General features: G+C 35.3%; 1 protein-coding gene across 2 annotated transcripts in view; it reads left to right on the forward strand.

Moving 5' to 3' along the window:
• The window catches only part of TMX3 (thioredoxin related transmembrane protein 3), a 29,363-nt gene extending 3,932 nt beyond the window's left edge, over positions 1-25,431 (forward strand). The window contains exons 3-15 of one of the 2 annotated variants that reach the window (XM_039548508.1): positions 1,099-1,138; positions 2,114-2,237; positions 5,320-5,365; positions 6,344-6,424; positions 7,301-7,400; positions 7,652-7,729; positions 9,963-10,029; positions 12,024-12,122; positions 14,139-14,196; positions 14,917-14,970; positions 18,661-18,790; positions 20,958-21,026; positions 22,397-25,431. In XM_039548508.1, the coding sequence (XP_039404442.1) occupies positions 1,099-1,138; positions 2,114-2,237; positions 5,320-5,365; positions 6,344-6,424; positions 7,301-7,400; positions 7,652-7,729; positions 9,963-10,029; positions 12,024-12,122; positions 14,139-14,196; positions 14,917-14,970; positions 18,661-18,790; positions 20,958-21,026; positions 22,397-22,663 (1,213 nt within the window). In that variant the 3' untranslated portion in view covers positions 22,664-25,431. The other variant, XM_039548509.1, reaches the window with a different exon arrangement.
• The last annotated feature ends 261 nt before the right edge of the window (positions 25,432-25,692 follow it).

Below are 25,692 nucleotides of genomic sequence, written 5' to 3' on the forward strand. Positions count from 1 at the left end.
CTGCTTATGAGCCATTTATGCAGCCATAATGATGAGTTGGGCTATAACTTCTATTAATTGGATCTTAGAGTGTAGATCTACACTTACTGCATAATTATATGTAAATATTCATCTCCTTTTGCAATAAGAATGGTGGAATAAAGAGTGTTTTATCATGTATGTTATTGTGTGTGACTTTAGTGCCAGTCCTAGTCACTTTTATGAAGCCTGTCTTTTACAAAAATAAACTTTTTTCATTCTCTACATAGGACTAGTTAACTAATGCAGTAATTCATATGATCTTGTAGTGACAACAGTGAAAAGTGTAAGCAGCATTTTGGGAGGTACCAAAGAACTTTGATTTATCAAGCTTAGTTTTGTGTTAGAGGTTTTAGAATTTAGTGACAGGTTTACAGTTAACAAAACCAGTCAGTTAATTTAAATGCCATTTGTCTAGCATTAAGAAAATTCAGTAGTACCTGTGTATCTCTGGCTTTTATCAATAACTTGATCATTTTTATTCCATGAAGTTGGTTTCTTGGTTGTGTGCAACTTCAATTAAACTATAAACTGATGCACCTATAGTAGAATGTTAAAGGAGATTGAACTAAGATTGCTTCACATGTTAATATTAAAGATAGTTTATTTAGTTTGCATTTAGTAAAACTAAGATTAACAGTTTAAACCAATGCTCTAAGAGTCTGTATTAGTTGGTATATAAAAATACAACAACAAATTTATTTAATATAACTAAGACAACTGCAAAATACTTCTTCCCCTTGGGTTCCACATGCTAATCAAATATCTTCTGTGTGTTTTGGTGTGTATTCTTATTTCTTGTTGTTTTTCTGTTTTGTTGGGGTTTTTTTGTCTCAGGAAGTAGTTATAGAAACATAATTGGCACAGCTGTATGTGTAGTATCATGTACGGGGGCAATCTTAATACTCAAAAATAACCATCTCCTCCATTTCCCCACCCTCAAAGAAAGAAAGAAAACAGAAATCTTGTATCTGTAGTTTTATGTTAACCTTCTTGTAGACTTTGCCTGTTTCACACATGCACTTCACTGTTTTGTTTTCAGATATATAATTTGTTGATTTCATTTTTTCTCCTTTCTAGGTTTAAAGAAAACCGTAAAGATGATATTTGGCTTGTAGATGTGAGTATATAAGAAAAAAGGGAAGATCTGCTGGTGGAAATCAAAAGACAGAATGCACAGTGCTAAACCCTGTAGTCAGGCTGTGCTTCATTGTTTGGAAAGTTGTTTGTACAGGATGGAGAAAAACTTCATGGCAGTAATTCTGACTGCCGTGATAGAAAAGCAATCCGTCTGTTCAGGGTAAATGAGGAATAGGCTGAATAGACTGCTGAATAGGCTTCAATCTATATTTTGCAGACCTTAAAAGAGGAAAGCAGATTACCAAACACACTTAGGAGGTGATAAAGTCTGTTCAGAATTTTTATTATTCCTTTCACTAATTATAACAGGTGATTTGTGTTCTAGACTTCTATTAGCACTGAAAGATCAAATATATGAGAGCCCTCTTTTACTTTTCTAAATTGTCTAGAAAGATTCAGTGCCTGTTATTTCAGGGACAAAGAGTTACTAAAAAGATTGAGCTTGTTTGTGGATGAGGTAACATTCCTTTCCTCACCCAAATATTTACTGTAATTCTAAAATTGTATTACCCAGATTTGTGATTTTTGAGTGGGAGCAAGTATATGTGCTAATTCGGCGTTATCAGCAGTGTATAGCAAAACAAAATTCAGCTTTATCAAATTGTAACCTTGTTATACCAAAACATTGATATTTTCGGCCTGTTGGCAAATTCATATTCCTGGATAGATTGCTTATATGATCCTTTAACTTTCAAAAAAAACCCACACAGTCTATTCCTAAGTAAGAAATTATATAATAGCAATTTAATGTATTATTTTCAAACTTGTGCTTTCATATTAAAAGTAGGACTAAATCGTAAATTGCTTGTCATGCCAACCTTGTAACTAACTTGAAATTTATTTAAGACATAAGGGGTACCGTGACTAGAAAATAAGTCTTGCTAATGATTTGAGGGTTAGTTGTAGAATCAATTTCTACTAATTTTTTTTTTAATGAAATGTAATTGCTTCTCAGTTTTATGCACCTTGGTGTGGCCACTGCAAGAAACTAGAGCCTGTGTGGAATGAAGTGGGCATAGAAATGAGAAACATGGGTTCTCCAGTAAAAGTTGGGAAGATGGATGCAACTTCCTTTTCTAGTAAGTATGGTTTATTTTGGGGTAATTTCATCACAACCTCTGTTTTGAAACTTTTTTTTTTCTTGAAATTGTTCTTCTGTGTCATAGCACAAATATGTAGTCATTGTAGAAAAATTTCCTTACTATTTTTCTTTCTAAAGGTGATAACATGATGTAGTATGTGGTTTTTTATCACATTTGTTTCTGCTTGAGTAGGGAAGGTAAAAGCTTTTCAAAGATGTGCTTTTGATATGCCTCTTAGAGTACTGTTATATAAGTATTTTTATGTGGTGTGTCTCTTGAGAGCATCCAGTTTTAGGTTCCTTGTATTACTGCTGCAGGAGTGCCTGTGTTCTTGGCTCTTACTCATTTCAGGTAATTGATCCTGAAGCTGTTACACAAAGCCTGCTGAAATCACTGAATTCATTACATCAGTAATCACTGTTCAGCCGATTTCTTCCCATGTTTCTCTGTAAATGTCTTCTCAAAGAACCAAATTCAGCTCTTTCAATGCTTTTTGGTTTTTGCTGGGGCCTTTCATATATCAACCTTTTCGGAGAAAACCCTAAAGCCTTGGTGTTTAGAGAAGTAGTTTGGGTAGATGTGAGAGGATTGTTGAATGCTTAACTACTTTCTTTGTGTTTGTGTGCTTGTTTATTGTCAATTCACTTAAATCTGTGTTGAACTAAGAGGATATTTAAAAGGGAAGGTATAGGGAGGAGTGGGCCCAAGTGAGATCTATATGGAATAAAATTTTGTAAATATATGTAGTGTTTTTAGCTAATATCCATTAAATCTGATTATTCAAGTTTGTTGTATTTGCCTAAAATGTTATGCAGAATATTTTTTTCAGTGGTATTCTAGTTTTTCCTGTGCTTAGATATAGGAGAGTTTGGTCTTTTGAGATTAAAGTGATTTTGTCTCAAAGACCAATTTATTGTATGTATCTTTATCTATAAAACCAAATCAGTCTGACTTCATGTTTCATCTTAAAGATACTTATTTTCTATAGAAAAATAAGTCTGGAGAATTAGAAGTCTCAAGGTCATGCAACCAGGTAACTTCAAAACTGGGAATAGGTTTCATGGTTCTCTAACTTTCCAGTCATGTATATAAAATTCTAAATCATATAAATTGTATCAGCTTTTACCCTGAAATATTTGCATCTGTCATCCTGTTACTAAAATCTTGTATTTTATACCTAGAACAGAATTGGTGCTAAGGTTTTGTTATATAATTGATTTTTACTTTCATAAAAATTACTAAAAGCTGCAAGGGTTCCTTTGTGTCTTGGAAAAGTTTTTCTTCTCAGATTTGCAACCAGCTTTATACTGTCTGATAAATCTTTTGAAATAGTTTTATGCTTTCATTTTGAAAGTGGAAATTTCACATCTGGATATGAAAAGCTCAAGTCAACTGTGCTTAATATCTTTGCAATCTAATGATCTCTGAAATCTAAAGTAATTTAGTCTTGAAAATATCAGAAGGAAATGCATCTGTAGCATATACTTGCCACTAGGAAGGAACATGAGTGGTTTGCTCCTCGTAGTTTGTAATATACTACAATATAATACTATTTGTAATATACTAAAATATAATAGGAATATGAAGTAGTGTGAAAGATCTGAACTTAGGGGAAGCTTGTTGTCAGAGAGCTGAGATCACAGGTGAACGTACAAATCATCCAGAAGATGTTGCCTGTGGTAGCTCTGTGGAATGAGGATACAGCACTTAACATCAACAGAGCAGTCACCTGCTGTGGTATTAGTTGAATTTTCAGGGGGTTTAGCCTCAGGAGTCCACTGTGTGTGAGCAAAGTAGAAATACATCACACCTGGGGCTGGAACAATTGCTGCTATTTTCTTCATATCAAGAAGTGGAGGTGGTGATGTAAATACGTCACTTCCATGAAGTTGAGGGGATTAACCATCTGTTTGACAGCTCTTGTGATTGAATGTTCTAGTACACATTTTAATGCATCGTAGTTCCATGTAGTAGAGCTGTGAGAGAAAAGGATCAGAATCAAATTAATCCTTGTATGTGTTTCTTAGAGCAGTCGTCTTTGATTAGATGCCTGTAGGTGAGCTGCTAGTTTTATTTGTAGTGCTGTGCAATAAGGTACTGATCCAGGTGAACAACCTTAGGGTCACAATTTCTGAACTCTTACTGAGAGCTTTGCACTCAAGACCTGCAACATCTACTTGCTGTGGCATGTGGCTGGTAGCTTCCGAATGGTTTTGTAAAAAGTGTTGACTCTAGGTGCTTTTTGAGAGCAGGGATTGTTATTCAACAGGGAATTGCACAAGTATTGCCAGAATTTTAGACTTAATCCTTTTTTGAGACTATGTAGTTTAACTTATGGGAAACACTGAATTTGCTGGAAATTGTAGTTTCAGGTGGCAGTTACTATGTTCACAAGTGGAAGGGTGGTTGCAAGTTGTACTCCTCCCATGGATGGGAGCAAGATAGAAGGTTTTAAACAAATCTGAGGTGGGGGAAAAAGTTCTGCAGTTGTCCTACTTTTCACCACTTTAGTAAGCAGCAGGCAAGTACCTACTTAGAAAGTGCCTCCTTCTGGTAAGGTTCATGACAGTAGACATTTACTTGTGTGGAATATGATTTAAAAACTTTTTTGTAACAACTGCAGTATGATACTGCACTTCTTGTTAGCCATTACTGTAGCACGAGTAGATAATTGTCTTCTATGTTTCTTTCAAGCATAGTATTTACAGCTCTACATCCTTGATGCTTAATTCTTGCATCTTATATTTTCAATTGTATGTGCATATTCAATGCATGCTACATTTTAGTGAAAGCAGACCAAGCATGTCTGTCCAGAGGATTCTCATGACATTTGAGTTGTAGCACATGAATTGGGTGCCTATCCTGGGACCCTGCAGCACCTCTGAAAGAAGTCCAAAATTTAGTGATGTAGCTTAATAACAGCAAGCTTTTCCTTGAAAGCAAGTAGAATAATTCATATTGAGCTAAGTGGTATTTTTTTCATTTGTTTATGTGGCTTGAATAGTAAACCATGTTTAAAGATTAAGGTAGGAGAGAAAAAGAGTCTTAGTTCACTTTGGCATTAATGCATTTCTTTCAGGTATTGCATCCGAATTTGGAGTGCGAGGATATCCAACAATTAAGCTGTAAGTTAATTCTTCCTATGGAATTTCTATCAATGATTTCATGACAAAAAATTAAAAGTAGCCCTGTCCATTTAAAAATCTCAAACCTCTGTAATGTATAGTCCAGTACAATGTCAAGTTAAATAAAGACTCAATAATTTTGAGTGCTTTTTACTGTGGACATACTGGGGTTTTTAGCAGGTTATTGTTTAAGCAGGTTATTGTTTAAGCAAGCATCTATTCATAATAGATGATAATAAATCTCGTCAAGTTAGTTTTCTCAAAGCAGCAGAGATGTTCAGCTTGAAATATTTAAGGATGAAAAATTTTATTGGCAAATAGAGGCATTGAAAATTCGGTTTATTTTCTTTCCTCTGAATTTCTTAAACCTGTGTGGATTCAAAGAAAGCTATTAGAATTAGTGAAACTTACTTGAATATTTTGATAATACCTGCTACATCCTCTTGTCAGCAGAGTACCATAAGCTGACCAGCACTTCACTGAAGCTTCATACATAAATTTGGAAGGTTTTGCAGATTATTGGATACATTTCAATTATAAAAAAGCATTAAAGAAGTTTATATGCTTTCCTTTTACCAGGAGTAATCCCTGAGTAGTTTAAATGTTGAGTGTCTCAGGTTTGGTTTGAGTGTGGGGTGTTTTACTGTTTTGGGGGGCTTTTTAATATGTCCTAAACAAGTGTTCTAAATGATCTGTGTGTTTATGAAGTAATTGACTGCTGTGCACTAGAAAAAAATAATTTCAAAAAAAATGTATTTCAACAAGTCCGTAAATCAGATACTGTGTAAATAAGCTTCTATTCCATAATTGCATTGTATTGTATTATTGAGTTTTATATTTTGCTGACCATTTCTTTTGCTTATCACTTGCTAAAAGGTGACTGTAGTAAACATGTGAAGGTTGAGAAATTTTACATGTGCAAATGTAGTTTAGATGATTGCTATTCTGTTCTTTTTTTTGTCTTTCCTATTTATCTAGCTTGAAAGGTGACTTGGCATACAACTACAGAGGACCTAGAACCAAAGATGATATAATTGAATTTGCTAATAGAGTGGCAGGGTAAATATACTCTTTTCTGAGACTTGTTCTGGTGACTTAAAACTTAGGTAGGATTTTGAGGTGGGCCAAGAGTTATTTAAAAAGAACAAGATACTGAAGTTAAAAACTATATGTACTATGTGTGTTGCTGCATTGGAGACTGGTGCTGAGTTAAGATTATTTATTTCTAAGACCACATTTCCTAACTGCTGTGCTTACATTCAGAATTTTCTCTCTCAGATGATTGCAATGTTACTGTGGCCTTCCACTGTATAAAGACATCTTGTAAGAAAGACAGAGACTTTTTATCAAGGTCTATGCTGACAGGATAAGGGGCAATGGTTTTAAACAGAAAGAGCATGGATTTAGAATAAATATTAGGAATAAATTCTTTACTGTGAGGGTGGTAAGACACTGGAACAGGTTGTTCAGAGAAATTATGGATGCTCCATTTCTGGAAGTGTTCAAGGCCAGTTTGGGTGGGGCTTTGAGGAGCCTGGTCTGGTGAAAGATATCCCTGCTCACGGTGGCAGGGTTAGACCAGATGATCTTTAAGGTCCCTTCCAGTCTAGCCCAGTCTGTGATTCTGTGTCCAGTAGAAGGCATGCATGTTTAAATCATAGCAGCATTTTGTAGTAAGATTTGAATTTCAAATTTAAGTGTGCTATTTGAGGAACATTACATGTTATTGGGGGGGAGAGGAGAACGTTCTTTTTCTTTTACCTTTTCATGTAAAATAGAATAATAACTTGAAACATTAAAATAATTTGCATTTTGAAATATAATTTTCTGAAAAACACAAAAAACTTTATGACATTTTCTTGTGAATTTTTATTTGTTTGGGTTTTACAGGTTGCACAAACTGAGATTTTTCTTGGTCTTTTTTTTCCTTTCCAGACCTCTTATCAGGCCACTTCCTAGCCAGCAAATGTTTGAGCACGTGCAAAAGAGACATCGTGTACTTTTTGTGTATGTTGGTGGTGAATCTCCTTTAAAGGTTTGAAGCTTGATTAAATAAAGTTACTTCTTTTGGCTATTTAGGGAGTAATTGTAAAAATCTTTTCAAAGACTGAAGTGCATGCGTGTAACAAATTCTTAGGGTTTTTTATGTTTATCAAAGTGCTTTTACAATTTTATTCCATAACCATATTTTCTAACTGCTCTTTGAAGATAAGGTATGTCACAAAGCTTTTGTTTGACACCTACTAAAATTCAGAAATTAAAAAAACATTGTTTGTATTTTTTCAGGAAAAATACATTGAGGTTGCTTCAGAACTAATAGTTTATACATACTTTTTTTCTGCCTCAGAAGATGTGCTGCCTGAGGTAAGCTGTTACCATTCCTACTGTTTCCCCAGAAATGGCATTTTTCTCCTCATCTATGTGATTTTGCTGTTTTGATGGCACAGAGATGTCTTCTTACAGTAAGTTTGGCTTTGATAGGTTTCTAAGTGATTACGTTGAAACGTGTCATTTTTGAGTCTATATGGGGAAAGAATACAACCCAAAATTCAGTCTGTCATTGCTTTGTTTTGGCCAAATTACTTCTTCAGTCATATTAATAAAATTAATCAGAAGATGTGCAGAACTCAACATGAGCCACACAACCTGCTCAAGAAGGTAGATACTTGGATTTTTAGCCAATGCAGAAGAACTCTTGTTGCTCCCAGCAGTCCTTTCACCAAATACTTTTAGAGCTAATTAGGGGTCTGTAGCATGGATTACTACCCTAGTAATCAGAAGTAAGTGAAGAGGTAAGTTATTTTCATCTTGTACAATACAGCTGGTGAAAACATTAGTCTGTCTGGGGATCAGCCAACCCAGTCCACTGGCTGCAGAATTCTCATGTGGCTCTTTGGAGGATTCTGTAACAAGGAAATTATTTACGGTTCGTCACAAGGGTAGGAAAAAATTGATACTACTGTAGTTAGTCTAACCATTCCTGCTTACTCGTAGCAAAATTAAGAGGCTTTCATTTATAGTTATCTCCAAGTGGGACCTAAGTCTGCCCCGTGCCTACTAACATGTGACTTTAAAACTAGTTGGTGATTAATGGGGTGAGAACTACCATAATTTGGTCTATTGTTTTGGGTTTCGGTTTTTTTTTTTTTTGGCAGCTGCATTTTACACCACCATAAGTAGAACTGGCCTCATTATAAATAGTGTATTGTTAGTTCTCCAGAAGCCTTGTATCAAAAGCCACCTTAATTTAATATTGCTATTTGCACTTCAGCTCCAGCTGAGCAAGAAAAGTACTGTTCAGTTGTGCAGTGGAAAGAGTGTAAAAAAACCTGGAAGTCTTTGAGGTTCTGTGATGACACTGATGTAAGCAGTGAGCTTTTTTTCCCACAGAAGGTAATTTCCCACCAGTGTCGTTTAAGCTGAAGTAGTGATGGTATGCAGTATTCTATGGAGAGAAGAAAAAATGTTAAGAAATTTCTGGTTACTAGTTGTAATGAGGTTTTGCATTGCAGTGTTCATGGTTAGGCTTTGTTTCATTGCCTTAGGTGTTGTTCCGAGCTTTAGGGATCTGTTGCAGACTTTAAGCTGTACACGGATTGATTTGTCCTTCAAAGATGTTAAATTATGTTTTGGGCAAGTAAGAGAACAAAGCATCATCTGGGACTACCCTCTTGCTTATTCATATCAGCTATTATACTATAAATTTCTGCTTTTACATTAATTTCCAAGAAAGTTAATGCAGAATGATGACAGAAGGCATGTCATTTGGAAATGATGCTGTTCTTACCTTTCCAAAACATATCAGTAAATCAGACAATTCAGATGATGTGATCAAAACTAAGGTTAAGATGCAGTTCTTTCTTAATCACAAATGCTGTTAAAATTTTAACTTGGAATGCTAGCAAGCAGTAAGAAGTAGATGCAGGATTTTTTCTATGGCAGTTCGCTAAAAATATGAGCTGACTAAAATTATTTTGAGTTCCAAGGAGAAAGTTTCTACAGCTCTTTTTTTAGTATGTTGCTGACCATCTCAAATATCATGTTTAGCATTGTAATACAGGCTTTTGTTGTTTGTCTAAATTAGGTCTGTTTTCAGCCTGGTGGGCTGAAGCTGTTTCTTTATATTCCCATCAGTCTGAAGCACAGAAATAACCCAGATTTAGTGGGACATGGTACCAGTGGTACTATTTTACTCTGCAAAATTGACTGTCCATCTAGTAGAAGTAGCAGTATGACAGGTATGCTGACAACAGTACAAATTGGGAACTGAGAGCATGATTGATAAAACCCTCAGGTTAAAATTTCCTACCTAAAGTTCATGTCCAATCCATAAACTATTCTTCATGCTACTGCAGATAGCGGTACAAATCCTGTTTCTTTTACATTTTGCAAGATTTACCTCTCAAAACTGTATTTATGTTGTGTTACTTTTAATATACAGAAGCTGGTAAATTTATCTTAGTAAATGTAGGCAGAAAGTACTTAGGTGTCCTTAAGAGATTTTCCCCATGAACTACATTTACATGTTTTCAGATGTCTTTGTTTGTTTAAAAATATTTTAATCTTCCATGGATTAATTGAAACCTGACTCTTTCAGTATGTGACATTGCCTGAATTGCCTGCTGTTATGGTCTTCAAAGATGGAACTTACTTTGTTTATGATGGTGAGTAAAAGTGGATGTTATCTTAAGAGCAAGATATTTAAAGCATATATGGAAAAACTGGAGGAGTTGAGGTTTTTTGAAGGGTATGTTGGGGAGCTGGGAAATTCCCCAGTTTTACAATAAATAGCGGCTTCTTCATGAGGGAAAAGAGAAAAAAATTACTAGTTCTTGCACAACAAAATGCAAGGAATTTGGTTCAGCAGTACAGAAGTAGAAATGATGATGTTCACTTTGTGTTTTCAGTAAGATGTAGCCTCCAATATTACTGTTTTGCTACCATTAATGTACTTAGAAAAGTTCCTTCTTCCCTCACTGTACAAATGCATCATATACCTAGACTGCTTCATCTGGCTTGTTCAGGGTGTAGGCTGTAGAATGGCCGCCTGAAGCTAGTAGTGTTTTTTATCACTGCTGTTTCTGCAGAGTATATATGCAGTACATAATGCCAGTAGACCTGCCATTTCTGTAAAAGGTGTATCTCTGCATTTGTGCATATCCAGATATAAGTATTACATTGTACTCAGACTGTACCATAAGGCTCCTGCATGTTAGAAGCACCTACGGACACACACAGTTACATTGCGCAGCCTGGGCTTTATAAGCACACCACTTACTTGCAAAAACAACTGCTCTTGATTTAGATCGTTTTAAATGCAAGTTTTCACTTTAAGTTGAAAACATATCACTCAGAAAATTATTCTGAAGGTTTAATTTCTGAATATAAGTAGTACCACAGCAAAATACTCCAGGATGGCCACCAAGGATATTCTTTGTGACCTCGTAGAATGGATGTACTTGTCTTCCTCTTCAGTTTGTTGCCTCCAGATAAAACTTCACTCTACAGCCTCCTTGATTTGCATTTAATTTTTTTGATCTCTTTTAGCAATTCTGGAGAAGGAAAGGTTGTCAGAGAAACACTTACTTTGCTGTGTGGCCTGCTTGCTTTTCAAGCACCTTTTAAAACAAATGCAAAAGCCATAGTCAGGCTTTTAATTTACTTTGTAAAAGTTCTACTTTTTCATAATGTACCAAAACCATTAATGTAAGTCAAACAAATAAAGGAAAACGCAGTTTAAGAGTCTGCATAAGGTTTTATGTGCAACTGTTATGACTGGGCAGAAATTTGAAGAGCTCACTCTGAGGAAAACCTTCTAGCAAAATGCACTTCAGTGGTCTGACCTTGTCTGGCGTTTTGGTTTGGATTTTTTTCTTCTCCATAGTAGGGGAAATGGATGCAGATCTAAGGGATGCATTACGCTTGGAAGTGCTTGCTACTATCTTGTGGCAGATAATTGTTAGCCTGAAATTATTGATACTTCTGTCTATACAATAGGATTTAAGATAAATTATTTATTTTGCATTTATTTCCATAAAATGCAACATATATGTCTATACATTTTTCTTTTTTACTTGTGATTTAGATCTAACTGATGGTATGTATTAGAATTTAATTCTTAATAGGTTAAAACATCTAGCATCTGAAACTAGCCTTCAGTATAACTGTCAGTCACGCATGGTTACTTGTTCTTTTACATTCACAATCCTGTTTAATCCATCCGCGTTTTCTTGATCTTCCTTTTTCACTTAAGGACTCTCACAAATATTGCTTTCTGTATTAATAGATCTCTACTTTGTTTGAAACATGACGACTTAAGCGCACACACACCTTTTAAAACAGTCTTTGAAACTGTTCCTTTCTGCACTGGGTCACAGTTAGCTTCTAGTATAGTATATATAGCATAATTTGGGAAAAGAAAGATTATTAAATCAACTTTTCATGCTTTTCTATCATACACTTTTTGTTCAATAGTTGAAAATAGCTTTAGAAGTTTTAAAACTTGAGAGAAATGCCCAGAAATGTGTGATAATTTTTCTAAAGAATAAAAGGAAAAAAGGAGCGAAAATAGTGGTTGCCTCAGTAGTACTGAAATAGTAAATCTGATGGCTCACCTCTAAAAAAAATTTAATCTTTCTTTCCTCCCACCCCACCCCAGAATATGAAGATGGTGATTTGTCATCCTGGATAAATAGAGAAAGATTTCAAGGTTACCTTCATGTAGATGGCTTTACACTGTATGAACTTGGAGATACAGGTGAGATGATGCTACTACTAAACTCTTTGACATTGTGTACTAAAGAGTAAGATAAATCAAAAGAGTACTAAGACCATGTTTTTAAACTTTAAAAATTAATCACTATTAGGTTAGAGCTGATAGTGGCAGTCTTTTGCTGATGCTGGACAGTCCTGTGACTAGAGGTTTCATCCACAGCCTACACTAGTCCTTTTCTCACAACATAAAAGTTCGTGTGTCTAATCCTGTAGTAGTCACAAAGAATAGTAGGACTTTTAATTTAAGAGCACCTTAGGTTTTGCATAAGTTGCGTATTAGCTCTTGGAATACATGCAGGGAATTTTAAAACTAGATTTAGAAATATTAAATATAGATTTTTCAGATATCCTACATCTAGTGGATTTAGATATCTTTGAAATAGATGTGACAAGGAAGGGAGAGGAGCATGTACTGAAGTGGACTTTTCCCAGAAAACTTCAGCTTTTCTTTAGCAAAAGTTCTGCAGGCCAAATGAAAATTTTGCAGCCAGGCGACCTCTGGAAAAGACAAATGACTTGTACTGCTCTTAAGGTATACACACTTGGAGGTATCAGAAAAAATACTGTAAGTGTTGATTTTTCCAGGCCAGGGCATCTTATCATCTATATTCCATTTCAAAATACTTATATTCAGTCAATATTGTGTTTTTTCAGGTTTTAAAGAATATGAAACATCTGTGTTCTTACATGTTTGTAAAGCTACTATTGTTACACCTACATTTTAAATGGTTATTTACAGAAATGCTATTGCAAGTTGTTCAAATGTTGCATATTTCTTCCTGTTACATTTTTGACTTAACAATTCCTCAAATTACAAAAAAAAATATTTTGACTTTATTAATACATTGGAGAAGCCATCATTTACTTTAGAGAACTTTATGTATTAATACATAGTACCTGGAATTTATTTACATCATCTTTTGCAGTCTAAAAGGTAATTAGTTGTCTCCTGGTGTATTTATTAGATAGTGTCTTAGGTTGGAAAGAAATGGGGGAAAAGTGGAATTGAGGTATGGAAGAAGTGGGATGGGGAGAAACTACTGCTATTTCACAAGGAAGCCTGGGAACAAGTCATAGTTCTTGCCCTTAAAACTCTTCAGTATTACTCGAAGAAGAGTGACTTCCTATCTTTGAAGGGAAAGATTCCTGTAGCATGGTGATAGGTAGGAACTGAGCAATTGCTTGGCTTGGTGGGGAGGGTTTTGAGTAAATTGTGGCACCTGGAGAGAAGTGACAAATCGGCCATCTGGAGCCTTGGGTTAATCTGTCTGACGACTGCACTGTTAACAGATCTGCTTTCCTAACTTCAGGTGCTTGATCTGGAGAAACTTTGGCCAGCTTTTTAAACATACTGTTATCTGATTGACCATAGGACTCCTTGGGTTTGGTTTTTCTTTGGTTTTTTTTTCTTTTAATCAGAAAAACTTCACAAAGTAAATCCTGAAAAGATCAGTATATTATGGTGTTGACCTTTAAGCTCCTCTGACAGAGGGCTATGAACTAAATTGTGTTTCTGATGTCATGAATTCTGGGCTCTACCAGTAAATTTTCCAATTTTTTTTTCCATAATGCTCACAACTGTGTGAAAAATAGTCATTAGTAAATCGGTACAATAGTGATTTAATCACTTAGAGTCAGTAATTTGCTGCTATATAATAAAGGTCTCCATAGCCTTATATATAGGTATATGCAAATATGCAGCTTGAGTAGGAAATTAATTTTTATCTGCATTTTCTCCCTTTTAACTTCTTTCTATAGATAGGCTTTTCATAGGATGCTAGTGGTGTGGCATTAAGCCCCATCTTAATTTATTTTCAGTAGCTTTGAGAAAACCACAGCATGGTCAGCTCGAAGAGGCTCTTTTGCTCTGAGGCTGGTTTATACATAAGAACTAATTCCTCTCGCTGGAGAGTACCTGATCTTCTAAGTTGACATATTTCCCATCGGACAATGTGTGTTTCTTTTTAAATGGTTTCAAGAATTTTATTCCTTATTTTAGGAAAACTTGTGGCTATTGCAGTCATTGATGATAAAAACTCTTCAGTGGAACATACCAGGTACAGAATTGAGTATTGGTGGCACTATGGGAGAAATGTGCTGATATGACATAGGGAAGTTTGGAAGTTTCTTAAATATTAAGAAATATAGGTTAAATCAGTGGGTTTAACTTGCAAAGGTTCTTTAATTTCTGACTTAATGTACTAACTTTACTTAATTTATGGCTTGGTTGAAGCACACATGACTTCACTGAGATGGTGGGAGTTCCTGTATCACTCTTCTGCCACTTGCTAATGAGATTACATGAGCAAATGGTGATCTCATAGCTTTTAAAACCTATTGTGTCACCTTTTAAACATAGACAAAAGTGCTGGAGTTCAGATGACTTCGAGATGAACTCAGTGAGTTTAAACAAATGACTGTACTTCAGTTCACTCACATTGAAAATTAGGTTAGCAGTGCTTATGTATTAGTTGTCTGTGGAACTTTAAAGAAGGGATATTTTCGCTGGGGTTGGAGTTTGCTGATGAGACTGAGAGGAACAAGACCTTCCCTTGTCCCTTTCTGATTGCATACACAGACTAAAAAAAATACTGTTCAAGTACTGTGGATGCTATTTTCAACCTTTAGGAACTAAGCAAGATGTGCAAGGTGGTTTTTGTTAGTCCTTTTTGCTGATGAGGTACAAATTGCTGCTTACTGGTGAAATCTCAAGGTTTATTGTTTGTATTTAGAAAGAGTTTATCCTGGATTATCATTGCCAATTTTTTTCCTTCTAGACTAAAGTCTATTATTCAGGAAGTTGCCAGAGATTATCGGGATCACTTTCACAGGTAGGCATACATGGTACTCTGATGTCTTAATTCAACTTCTGCATGAATCTTTCTAAGATACCAGTCACTTTTTTTCTCTATGTGAAAAATGTTACAGTGCCTGCTTTTATATTTGTATACTGATACTTAATAGGACCATTTCATGAGCTGTGTTTCATCATGCTGTGTTCTAGATCATCACTTTTTTTGAATTACATTGCTGAGTGTGTGCTCTCATTTTCAGTTATAGGAAAAATATTTAAGGGAGAATTCTTGCTGAAACCCACTATTGTGTTTTCTTTTTCATCATTTCATTTTTAACTGCGTCTCATACAGGGATTTTCAGTTTGGCCATATGGACGGAAATGATTACATTAATAGTTTACTAATGGAGTAAGTAAATTCTTTTTTGAATATTCTTTTCTTCTATTTGTTGCCAAGTGTAGTTACTTGAAGATAATCTTACAAAAAGTTCTTGGCTTTCACAGCTTAAAAAAAAAAACTCTGTTGTCAGAATTCAGCCTGTAACATAGTATCAGTTTTTTGTTAAACTGTATAAATGTATAATTTAATGGTAGACGTTTGGTTTACTGATAATGCTGATGGACAAAGCTTATCTTTTAGGTCTACTTTGTTAAATTAATAACTGTTAGAATTGTGAGCTTTCATTCTTAATGTATTTTTAAGACCTAGAGAAGCATAGAATACATGGAAGATGCTGTCTACACTTGATATGTACATGGTTCATTTTGAAATTTATAGGTGGTTTAACAAGATGCTTGACAGTTGCCCTTACTTTGATCCTTTTCTAAAAAATGCATAATTAGAGAGTTGAGTTGCTTGGCATTTGTAGTTAACTACGTGTTCTCCTCTGGCCTTTGGAGTTCTGAAAGAAAGGAAAATCAGAAGTCAGTATGCTAATTCTGTAAGTTTTCCAAATCCCTTTCTCAGGGATCAAACCATTAATTAAGCATGTGTTCATGCCCCTAAAGATCCTAGGAGCTTCATGTGGACCCAGAAGCACAAGGTCTGTATTTTTGTAGAATGTCTGCAGATTAACACCTGAATGCAATTAATTTAAAAACAACTGTCTCTCAATTAAAATTGTGTGATTTGATTGAGCTAGTGCTTTATAATTGCCAAAAATAAGACCTCCCTCACTTCCTTGATTGCTTCTCCTGTGCAGGCTCTTATGTCTGTCTGCTGAGCTGTTTCATCCTGTTTATCTGGCAGAGAAGAGTTCGTTTTTTTGTCTGGGCGAGTCGGAAATTTATTTTGCTGATTCAACAATGAATTCCCTTCTACTCTGTTGAGCGCCAGCACTGATGTGCAGAGAAGTAGGGAAGGGAGATGAGATGCCTGGGAGGAAGGAAATGAAGGGAAAGAAGACAGAACTGCCACTTGGGATGGTAGTGATCTAGTGGCAAGATCTGTTCAGCTGGGTTTAACTGAATCTGCAAAATGCCTGATTTTATAATTTTGAATATATGGAAAGTGGTTGTTAAGTACTCACCAGCTTTTAATTATTTTCTAAACTACTGTATGCATTTCAAGCGTAAGTAGGAAGCTGCAAAAGAATGCAGCAAATTATGTTCAAAGCTCTTCATGTGGCTACGTGAGTAATTTGGGTTTAAAAAAAATGTATTGCAACTGCTTTGGTTTGTCACCAGATGGCAGCAAGTGGAAATAAAAAATCTGAATAGTGAGAAACATATCACAGAACAGGTTGTTTACTGTACCAGATGCATATAGGAATAAATTCTGTTTTCTTCACAAAGGACAAAATATTCTATGATTTCTGGGGATAGAACCTAGTAGACCCTGACATTTATGAACTTGGCTGTAACTCCATTAGTAGATACTGTAATTCTTCTGTCTCTTCAGCAGTGTATTAAAATGCTTTTGTTGGACTAGAAATGGCACGTTTAAAACCATGCACAAAAGAAGAAATCAGAATATCATGTATTTTAATTAAAATACATAACTGTACTTAAAAATGCTTTTCAGTGTTTTAGTGAAAGCAAAGATACAGCTTTTTGTAAGCTAAGGTGTATCACAGAGAATGTCAGCTGTAGGTTTATGTAGAGCTCTCTGATCTTGGAACTAACACATTAAATGGGCTTTTATGAATGTCTGTATAGCATACAGAATCCATGTATAGAGGTTATCTTTCAGCTGCTCTACAACCAACTCTAAGAACATCAGTTGCCAGGCTGTTAAATGCAACAGAGACACTGCATCTGATTAATAAAACTTGTTCTGTTTTGGCTGGGATGACATATTTTGGCAGAAATTGATAACTTGTTACGAGGTGCTTGCAAAAACACCTGACTTGGTTTGAATGCCTTCTACTTAGGTTTCTTGTTTGTTTCTAATAAGAAAAGAATAAAAGTTTCATGGAAAAAACATTATATTTAGAGACACGTATGTGGCAGATTCTCTCTGTGTACAAAGTTTTGTTTGGTTGTTTATCTAGAGTTCCATGTAAAGGATGGCATTATTTTGTTATCCCTGTAATTACCCTTATGTTTTTTGAGGTGGCACCATGCTTTCAGCTTCAGTACTGGGAGTAGAGTCTGCACCTTAAAGTATTCAGCTTTCTAGAAGTTCATAAAATCGTCATCTACAAGTATTAAACTTTTTCACTTCTAGGTTTGCATTTGAATTAAAATCAAAACTGAAAACCTCACCTAAACTGTGGGAGAAAATTTAGGATGATTTCAGTGACTTCAAAGAAAAATGGGCATCTTGAGTAAATAACCAGTATTTTCATTAAATAATTTAGTATGAATTGGTAGCCACAGATAAGACTGAAATCATCATCAATGTTACATGGATTACAAATGTACATGGATGGGGCACTACTGGACAAGGGTAAAAATGTAGAAAAAGAAGGTGTGCATTGCTTCTCATGTGAAAGTATCTGAATTCATTACTGACAGATCTGTAGAAAATTGACAAAGACTACCAGTGATTTTTAACCTTGTTTAATGTATTTAAATCTTACTTGTCAAACAGTGGTTTTTTGCAGCATTAAAATTTCCTAAACCTGATCTAATTTTGAATTTAATGCTACAATGAATGGAAGATTAAACTGGTTTGTGTCCAGAGATAATTTCTAGCATTTTTTTTTCTTTCCAATTATGATATATTGCACATGCACATGAATGTTAACTGCTGAGTAATAAAATTCTTCAAAAACTCTGCTGCTCATATGCCATCTCTAAAAGAGCTGTAGAAAAACTTTGCTTGATACGGCTCATACTTTTGACTTGACTGGCAGAGATTGATTGATAAAGGTGATCAGTTAGACAATGGTTGTGTGGGATTACATCTTTGAGTTACACTGCTGCCTTTGTGAACTAAAACACTTAAAGCATTTTGTATACAAGGCTACTATCTGGGATCTCTTACTATTTGGAAAGTCATAAGGTACCTGATTTGCAGTTGCTCTGGTACGTAAAATGCTGTAAGCTTCAATACTGTCATTGATACGGATGTGAAGGAAAAAAATATTAATGAGAAACATGTCTATACCATTCAGATGATTATCTTCCCCCTTCTCTCTTGCTTTTAAAGAATTATTATAAAGAACACACATGAAGAGAAGATTAATGGATTCCCTTTTGAAATTATGTAGGGATTACTTGAATTGGAATATTTTGTATGGTAGTTCTTTAAATATATAAACTGTCTGTTTTATGTTTGCAGTGACTTGACAATCCCTACTATTGTTGTATTGAATACCTCCAATCAGCAGTATTTTCTACCAGATAGGCACATTGAGAGCACAGAAGACATGGTTCAGTTTATTAACAATATCCTGGATGGTACAGCTGAAGTAAGTCTTCATTGTGGCTTGGAATATATTGGTTGGTGTTTATTTCCTTAGATGCTAAAGTAAGGAAAAAAATTGGTTACTCTGATAGTTATGCATGTGTTTCATATCCCTGTCCTGTCTTACTGTCTTGGGTGCTGTCATTGAATATGTGATTGTAAATTCTGCAGTCATGCTGTTGCGTGTTGTGCAAAGTAAGCTATCTTTTGTTTATAGCATAAACAAAACATATAGCTGGCTTCTTTTGATATTCCTTTTACTGGTGCAGTTGTAAATGGAGAGATTTTTATTCATCTCCTGGTTTGCATTAAATGCATTTGTTTAAAATTTTGAATTATAGTGCATAATTCTACTGCGCCCTTTCTTTTGGGTGGTAAACTAATAAATGCAGTAGCTGGATGAATTAAAAGTTCAGATCCAAAAAACAGTGTTATATTTGCTTTGGATGTTGGAAGTGGACACAAGCTTACTCTTCTCTGCTCTAAAACTGAAAAAGAGCTGTCTTTTGTTAAAACAAGAAAGTTAATAAATCAATTGGAATTGATTACTTGGATAATTTTTGAGTATTTATTCCCTCAGTGTACTGTAAGTTGGACAGAAGGCTATGTTGTGTGGATGAGGAAAGAGGTCATGGAGCAGAACTGTCATTTGTGCTTCTGGGGAGAGAATGCTTTGCCACGAAGGCGAGCTGCTAGCAAATAGTTTGGCTGCCTCCTGGGAGAAACCTATTTCTGGTTTTAGCCCCAATTTCACTGTATATTGAGTGCTGAATTCCACTTTATATTACACCAGCAGTTTTAGGTCACTGGGTCGTAATAGCAAATAATGCAGAAGATATTTGTCATATGGGGTACTTTGGTTTATTTAATCGGACAAGTTGATGTAGAACATGATATTGGCAGATTTATGTGCTGTTCCAGACTTTACTGGCTATGCTTCCAGTTGCAGTGTGAGGAGTATTGCTGTAACTTACTTGGTGGTTCTTTGGTTTTGAGTTCTCGCTTTTTTAATGGTTTTTGAGTGCACTGAATTATGTTATCTGTTAGACTCTATTTGTATGTATCTTTCTGGTTGAAACAAGAAGTGTAATTGGTTTCTCTTTTTTTTTTTACTTGGAGGAAAATCATTTGTGATGCCTCTTGTTTGTTGCTGTAGTGTCACTTAGGTCTTTCTATCTTTTGTTTGCAGTATCTCAGCTAGAGTGATTAAAGGTTGGTCTAAATTCACATCTCTGTACAATACAAAAATACAGGATGTGGCTTCATTTAAGCTGTCTGCATTTAAGGTGTCTGTAGACATAAAATGGCTACTTTGGCTACATTCTCTGCCCAAGAAATTGTGCAGCTGTTGAGGAATGAGAGTCTTCAAAGTATGCTGGTAAACAGCTAATAGGATGCAGACTTTCTGAACCACAGAGAAATTTCTGAGAAGTCTGGCATTCCCCTTTCTCTTCCTTGGGAAGTGTTGGATTATTCACCTGGACTTTATTGTTATTCTGTATGATCCTACAGATAACCTTTTGTGAGTCTGTCTCTGTGGACTTCTTTTGCTGTTTGAGGGGATTTGGTCAGATCAGGTGCTGATCAGTTGACTTCCAAATATGTATTTGTTTCTCTGGCTACTCAAGAAAGGTGAAAACTGGCCCTTTTCATCAGACAGGACTTCTGATTCATGTAGTTATTTTGAACACTGCTCAATTAGGGGTTAGTGTAGGTATAGTCTGTCATTGCTTGACACAGGTTTTATTTATTACACCTTCATATCTTCTCTTTGCTTAGTTCTTAGATTTTTCTAGCTGTGCTGTCATAATCCATAAGTGGATGTTCAACAGCTGCAGTAGTTTTGCTGCTATGTAGTTTTATCATTGCTACATCAGGACAGTTGCTAGTTTTTGTTAGTGTTCCTTTATGGTGAGAGAGTAAGTGTCAGCCCACTGTCCAAGTTGGCACTGATTGTTCAAAACAATTGTGAGAGACTTTTTTATAAGACTACTGAGTAATCTTTGTCCAAGCTTGGCAAGTTGGAGCGTCTGGGCATCATGAGATGTAAGAATAATTACTTTTCATTTCCTTCTAAAGGGACTTAAGATTGCAAGGTCAGAAGAATGAACTTTTGGAATCATAACTGAAAAATGTCAGCAGTTTTGACATGGTTCCATTTGAAATTTCAGGCACAGGGTGGTGATGGACTTCTGCAACGAATCAAGAGAATAATCTATGATGCCAAGTCTACTATAGTGGTAAGTTTTATTTTTCATTGAATTAGATGGTGCCCTTGCCAATCGGGATACAAATACTTGTAGAGGGTTTTAAAAATATATTGTATGAGTTGTTTTATATTGTAGGTATATGTATAGGTTTAAGACAAATGAACTTCTTGATTAAATTTTTTAATAATATGTGTGATAAATATTCAACATATCTTAGTTGCTTCATTTTTCACTGCTTTTCTGTATACCTGACATGTATTTTAAGGGACAGAACAGAGAGACTTCAAGATATTTTCCTTGACCCTTTTGACATCCTTTCCTGAAACTGGTACCACTTCACTGTTCTGAGGAATGTTACATTTTTGGTCTAATTAGTTAGAGCATAAGGGGATTAAATACTACTCTTTATGTAGTTTTAAAGCAAACATTTTTGTCGTCTTTCTCATAGGTTAATTATGCTTAACAAAATTTTGTTGGGAAGATGTACACAAATCCATTTCTGCACTCGTCCTGCACCAGCAAATAAACCTGTAGTGTGAATCTAAATTGAAACTCACTTGTTTCTAAATGAGTGGCTTCCAAATTTCTGTGAAAGTGAAATGTTTAGCCACCAGTTTCTGAAACCATACGTCCTTCTTCCTGTGCCATTAAGCTACTCCTCAACAGGAAGTTCTCTCAACTTCTTTTGCAGACTAATTTTTGAGAATGAGACAAGTAAGAGACGACTTTTTTTTTTTTAAAGTGTTTTTTAACACTCTTGGAACAACTGTTTTTAAAGCTTCAAAGAATGCGTAGGATATGCAGTTGGTGTGTAAACATTAACTATCCCAATGCAATATTGTAATATTTGAACTTCAGTGTCATTTTTTATGAACTCATAATAGAAATTGTTAAAGTTGGGGGCTCCTTGCCATTTTTGTGGAAGAAACCAACCAAACAAACCTAATAAAAAGAGCCCCACAAAGCAACAACCATAATAAAACCCAAAACCCAAACCAAACAAGCAGAAAAACCAAAATAACCCATCCATTAGGACAAGAGGACACAGTCTGTGTCAGGGAAGGTTTAGGCTGGACATTAGGAAGAAGTTCTTGACAGAAAGGGTGACTGTGTATCGGAATGGGCTGCTCAGGGAGGTGGTAGGGTTCACCATCCCTGGAGGTGTTTAATAAAAGACTGGATGTGGCACTTAGTGCTGTGGTCTTGTTGGTGGTTTTATGCCATAGGTTGGACTTGATGATCTCAAAGGTCTTTTCCAACCTAGCTGATTCCATGATTCCTCTAAAAGACACTGATTCTTATTTTGGATGTTTTTTGAATAAATACACAGAGTGATAAGAGAAGTAATGCAGTAACTGTATATATTCACTGAAAGTGGTTTTTACTTTCTATTTCAACAGTCTGTGTTCAAGAGTTCACCACTGCTGGGATGCTTTCTCTTTGGGTTGCCCTTGGGGGTCATCAGCATCATGTGTTATGGAATCTGCACAGCTGATACAGAGGGAGAGGTATTTGAGCATGAGGGAGCTAAAAAGGAAAGTGATGATCGGGAGCTCACAGATGAAGGCAGTGAGGAAGAACAAGAGGAGGAAAAGAATGGAAAATACACAGAACTTTCAGATGGAGAGCTTAAACAGAAAGATATAATGGAAAAGAAAAAAGACTGACTTGTTTAGGAAGAGAATTCTCTAGAATTTCCAAACAGACTTATTTATTGGCAATTTATTGATTATCTTCATGAAAGAGGACAGTTTTATCTGCATTATGGTAGTTTTGACTTGCATGTATTCAAATTTTCTCAGAAATTGACAGAAAAAAAATGGATGTTCTCTTAATTGTCCTTAGTAGATTAACAAAGAGCAATTTAAACTGAAGAAATTTTCAGGTACAGTTCTACACCATTTTTGTAAGAGTTTTGGATTGTTCATTTCCAGTTCAGAGCAGTGAGATAATGTTACTTGACCTTACTATATGTGATGAACTGCTACTAATACAGCACAGCTATGCACTCATTCATATAAAGTTAAAGCTGAAAATGAGAAGAGGTTAAGAGAGCTGTAAAGTGTTTCAGAGCCTGATAGCTAAAGACAACTTATAAGTTTTCTAAGAAGTCACATGTTCTACCTGTTGCACATTATTATGGGGGGAAAAAGCCAAAACCAACAAACTTTTCTATTTCCTCAAATTAAATGTAAATTGTTGGGAATTGGAGGACCGTTCTACCATGTAATAATATAATTATTGGCAGTCAAGAATGTTTACTAGATACAGGATGTGGGAATTATATGCTAAGTTAAGTGTTTATTAGTGCTTTAGCAGCTAAAAATATTGGAAAATTATGTTAAAAACATTTTAGAATGTGATTGCCTGTTAATTATTTTCTGTGAGTGCTTGCACACTTAGAGTGCAAAAGATCTGTAAGTTTTCTGAATCTGCAGCACAGCTCGATAAAGGAAGACATAAATATGACTATTTGTATAACTCTCTAATGACAAGCTTTTTGAATGGTGTAAATTTATTTTACAGTGTTTACTTGAGATTGTTATACATCTTTGAGGTAGGTAGTTTCATTTGAGGCTGTTACCTACTCTGAAGGAGGGAGTTAATGGAGCTTAATATTAATATTGACAGAGATTGATCAGTGTAAAGCATTTTTGTTACCTGTTTTATCATAAAAGCCACTTTTATTGCAAACCCGTGACTGCAAAAAGGACTAATTTGTGTCCAGGGCTAAAGCTCCCCAAGGATAAGCTATAAAGCAGCCTTTGGCATTGATATCATGGAAAGTACCACAAAAACAAAACTTTTATTGCTCCTCCTCAAACTATTCATGCTGGGGTTTTTCCTTTTTTTTCTCTTTTTTTTTTTTTTTTTTTTTAAGGCTGTATTACTGTATATTACAAAATATGATGTCCTCCTTACGAGGCAGCTTGATCACGTAAGAAATTGCTATGCTATACCACTAAATTAAGGAATTTTAAATAAAAACCATGAGTAAGCTTAAATAGACAAGTTCTATGTTTGCATAAATTTGGTGATACTGTAGAATTGTAGCCAGGGAAAATGTATTGCATCCTTTTTCCGTGTGGGAAAGAAACTTGTTTCTTCTGTTTAAGTAGCGTGGTAACAGCTGGCTTCATGTTGGCACGCACAGTACCTTAAATAGATCTCTGACTTGAAAGATTTTGGTTATCAAACAGTATAAACAACATGTAGAGAGATCAGGAAGTTTTTGGGGAAAGATTCCATGTCTGATTATGAATCCAAACTTTTTCCATTTGGGAGGAGAGAGAAAAAATGAGGTCATAGAACACTGAGTAGCAGGTATCTGATATATTTTTTCCCTTTTTTTTTTTTTTCCTCTGTTTTCTGTCTATGATTGCCTTTTTTTCATTTTTTTCACTATAGCCAGTTGTACATAGTGGCTGGAGTTTTCTTGCTTTTTGTTGATGTTTTATTTTTTTGGTAGAGCCTTTGAGAGGTGTAGGTTTAGGATATACATGAGGAATAGGTGTTTAGAAAGGGGTTTTCTTTTTTTAAATGGTATTGAGCTGCCAAGTTGTTTTTTGAAAAAAATTTTAAAAATCACTTAACGAAAAACCTGTAAATTTCTTTGGACTTCTGCACAACTCAGTGCTGATAGTCAAAATCTAGGACTATTAAGGCAGTAATAATTTTTTTTTGTCTCTTTTTTTAAGATTTCAGTACAGATCAGTTGTGTATTTAATGTTGGCTCAGGCTGGAAACCTGCAGCTTTGACTTAATAAAAAAACCTGAAGTGGTCACTGGAACAGTGCTGTTCCTTCTTTGGAATGCAATGAAAAGGAAAAAATACCTGAGTTCTGCTGCACTCCTAAGAACTGTTTCAACATGGAACCTTCTTTTTTTGTGGTTATTTTTGTTTGTGTTTATAATCAGTAGTAGCCAGTTAACTTGCTGGGAAATCTTCTGAGATGTGGACCTGAATAAGGATAAATACTGTAGAAGAAACGGATCACACTGGGATCTGTTCAAACTGTAGCACTTAATAGCTGGAGTTAATAAGAGGAAAGCCTGTATGCAGCCTGTATGCTCGTCACTTCTGAGCTCTAATGTCCATCAGATGTGTACTGAACTGTTGAAGATTAGACTTGAAATGTACTGCTGTTTTCATCAAATCCTTCCCCCAGCTACACTGAAAAGTTATGGGGAGAAGAAAGGTGGACAAGTCATATACTGGGTGTCAGAAGTGATGTGAAATTAAGGTGTTTGCTGTAGTCACATAAGTAATCTAGAATGCTGTCTGAGGAGGGGCATTTTATTTCTTTTCTTCAGTCTCTAGAGGTTTCTTAAAGCAACTTCACTGTAATAACTTTGGATTCATAAAATAATGCTGCTTTTTTTTAAGTCACGTGTAAGCCTTTTGTTTTTCTGTAATAAAAAGGATTTAAAAGAGCTTGTTTCCTTTGCTTAATTTACAGTGTCAAGCTTAGATGTTACATGTTGTGTAGGAGGATGTTTGTTGTAAGTATACTTTAGGCCCCGAGTCACGCAGTGCAGAAATGCGGCTGGTACTTTGCAGTAGTTTGAAAATAGTTTCTAGAGGTAGGAGTTAATATTTGCTTGTCTGTGATTTAGTGAGCGCTCTAGCAGTGTAACACAAATGCATTTCCAAAAAAGAGATTTTAAAGTACCAGACCTACAGGAGTTTCTGTAG

This window comes from Corvus cornix, chromosome 2 (genome assembly GCF_000738735.6).
Source record: "Corvus cornix cornix isolate S_Up_H32 chromosome 2, ASM73873v5, whole genome shotgun sequence".
NCBI lineage: Eukaryota > Metazoa > Chordata > Aves > Passeriformes > Corvidae > Corvus > Corvus cornix.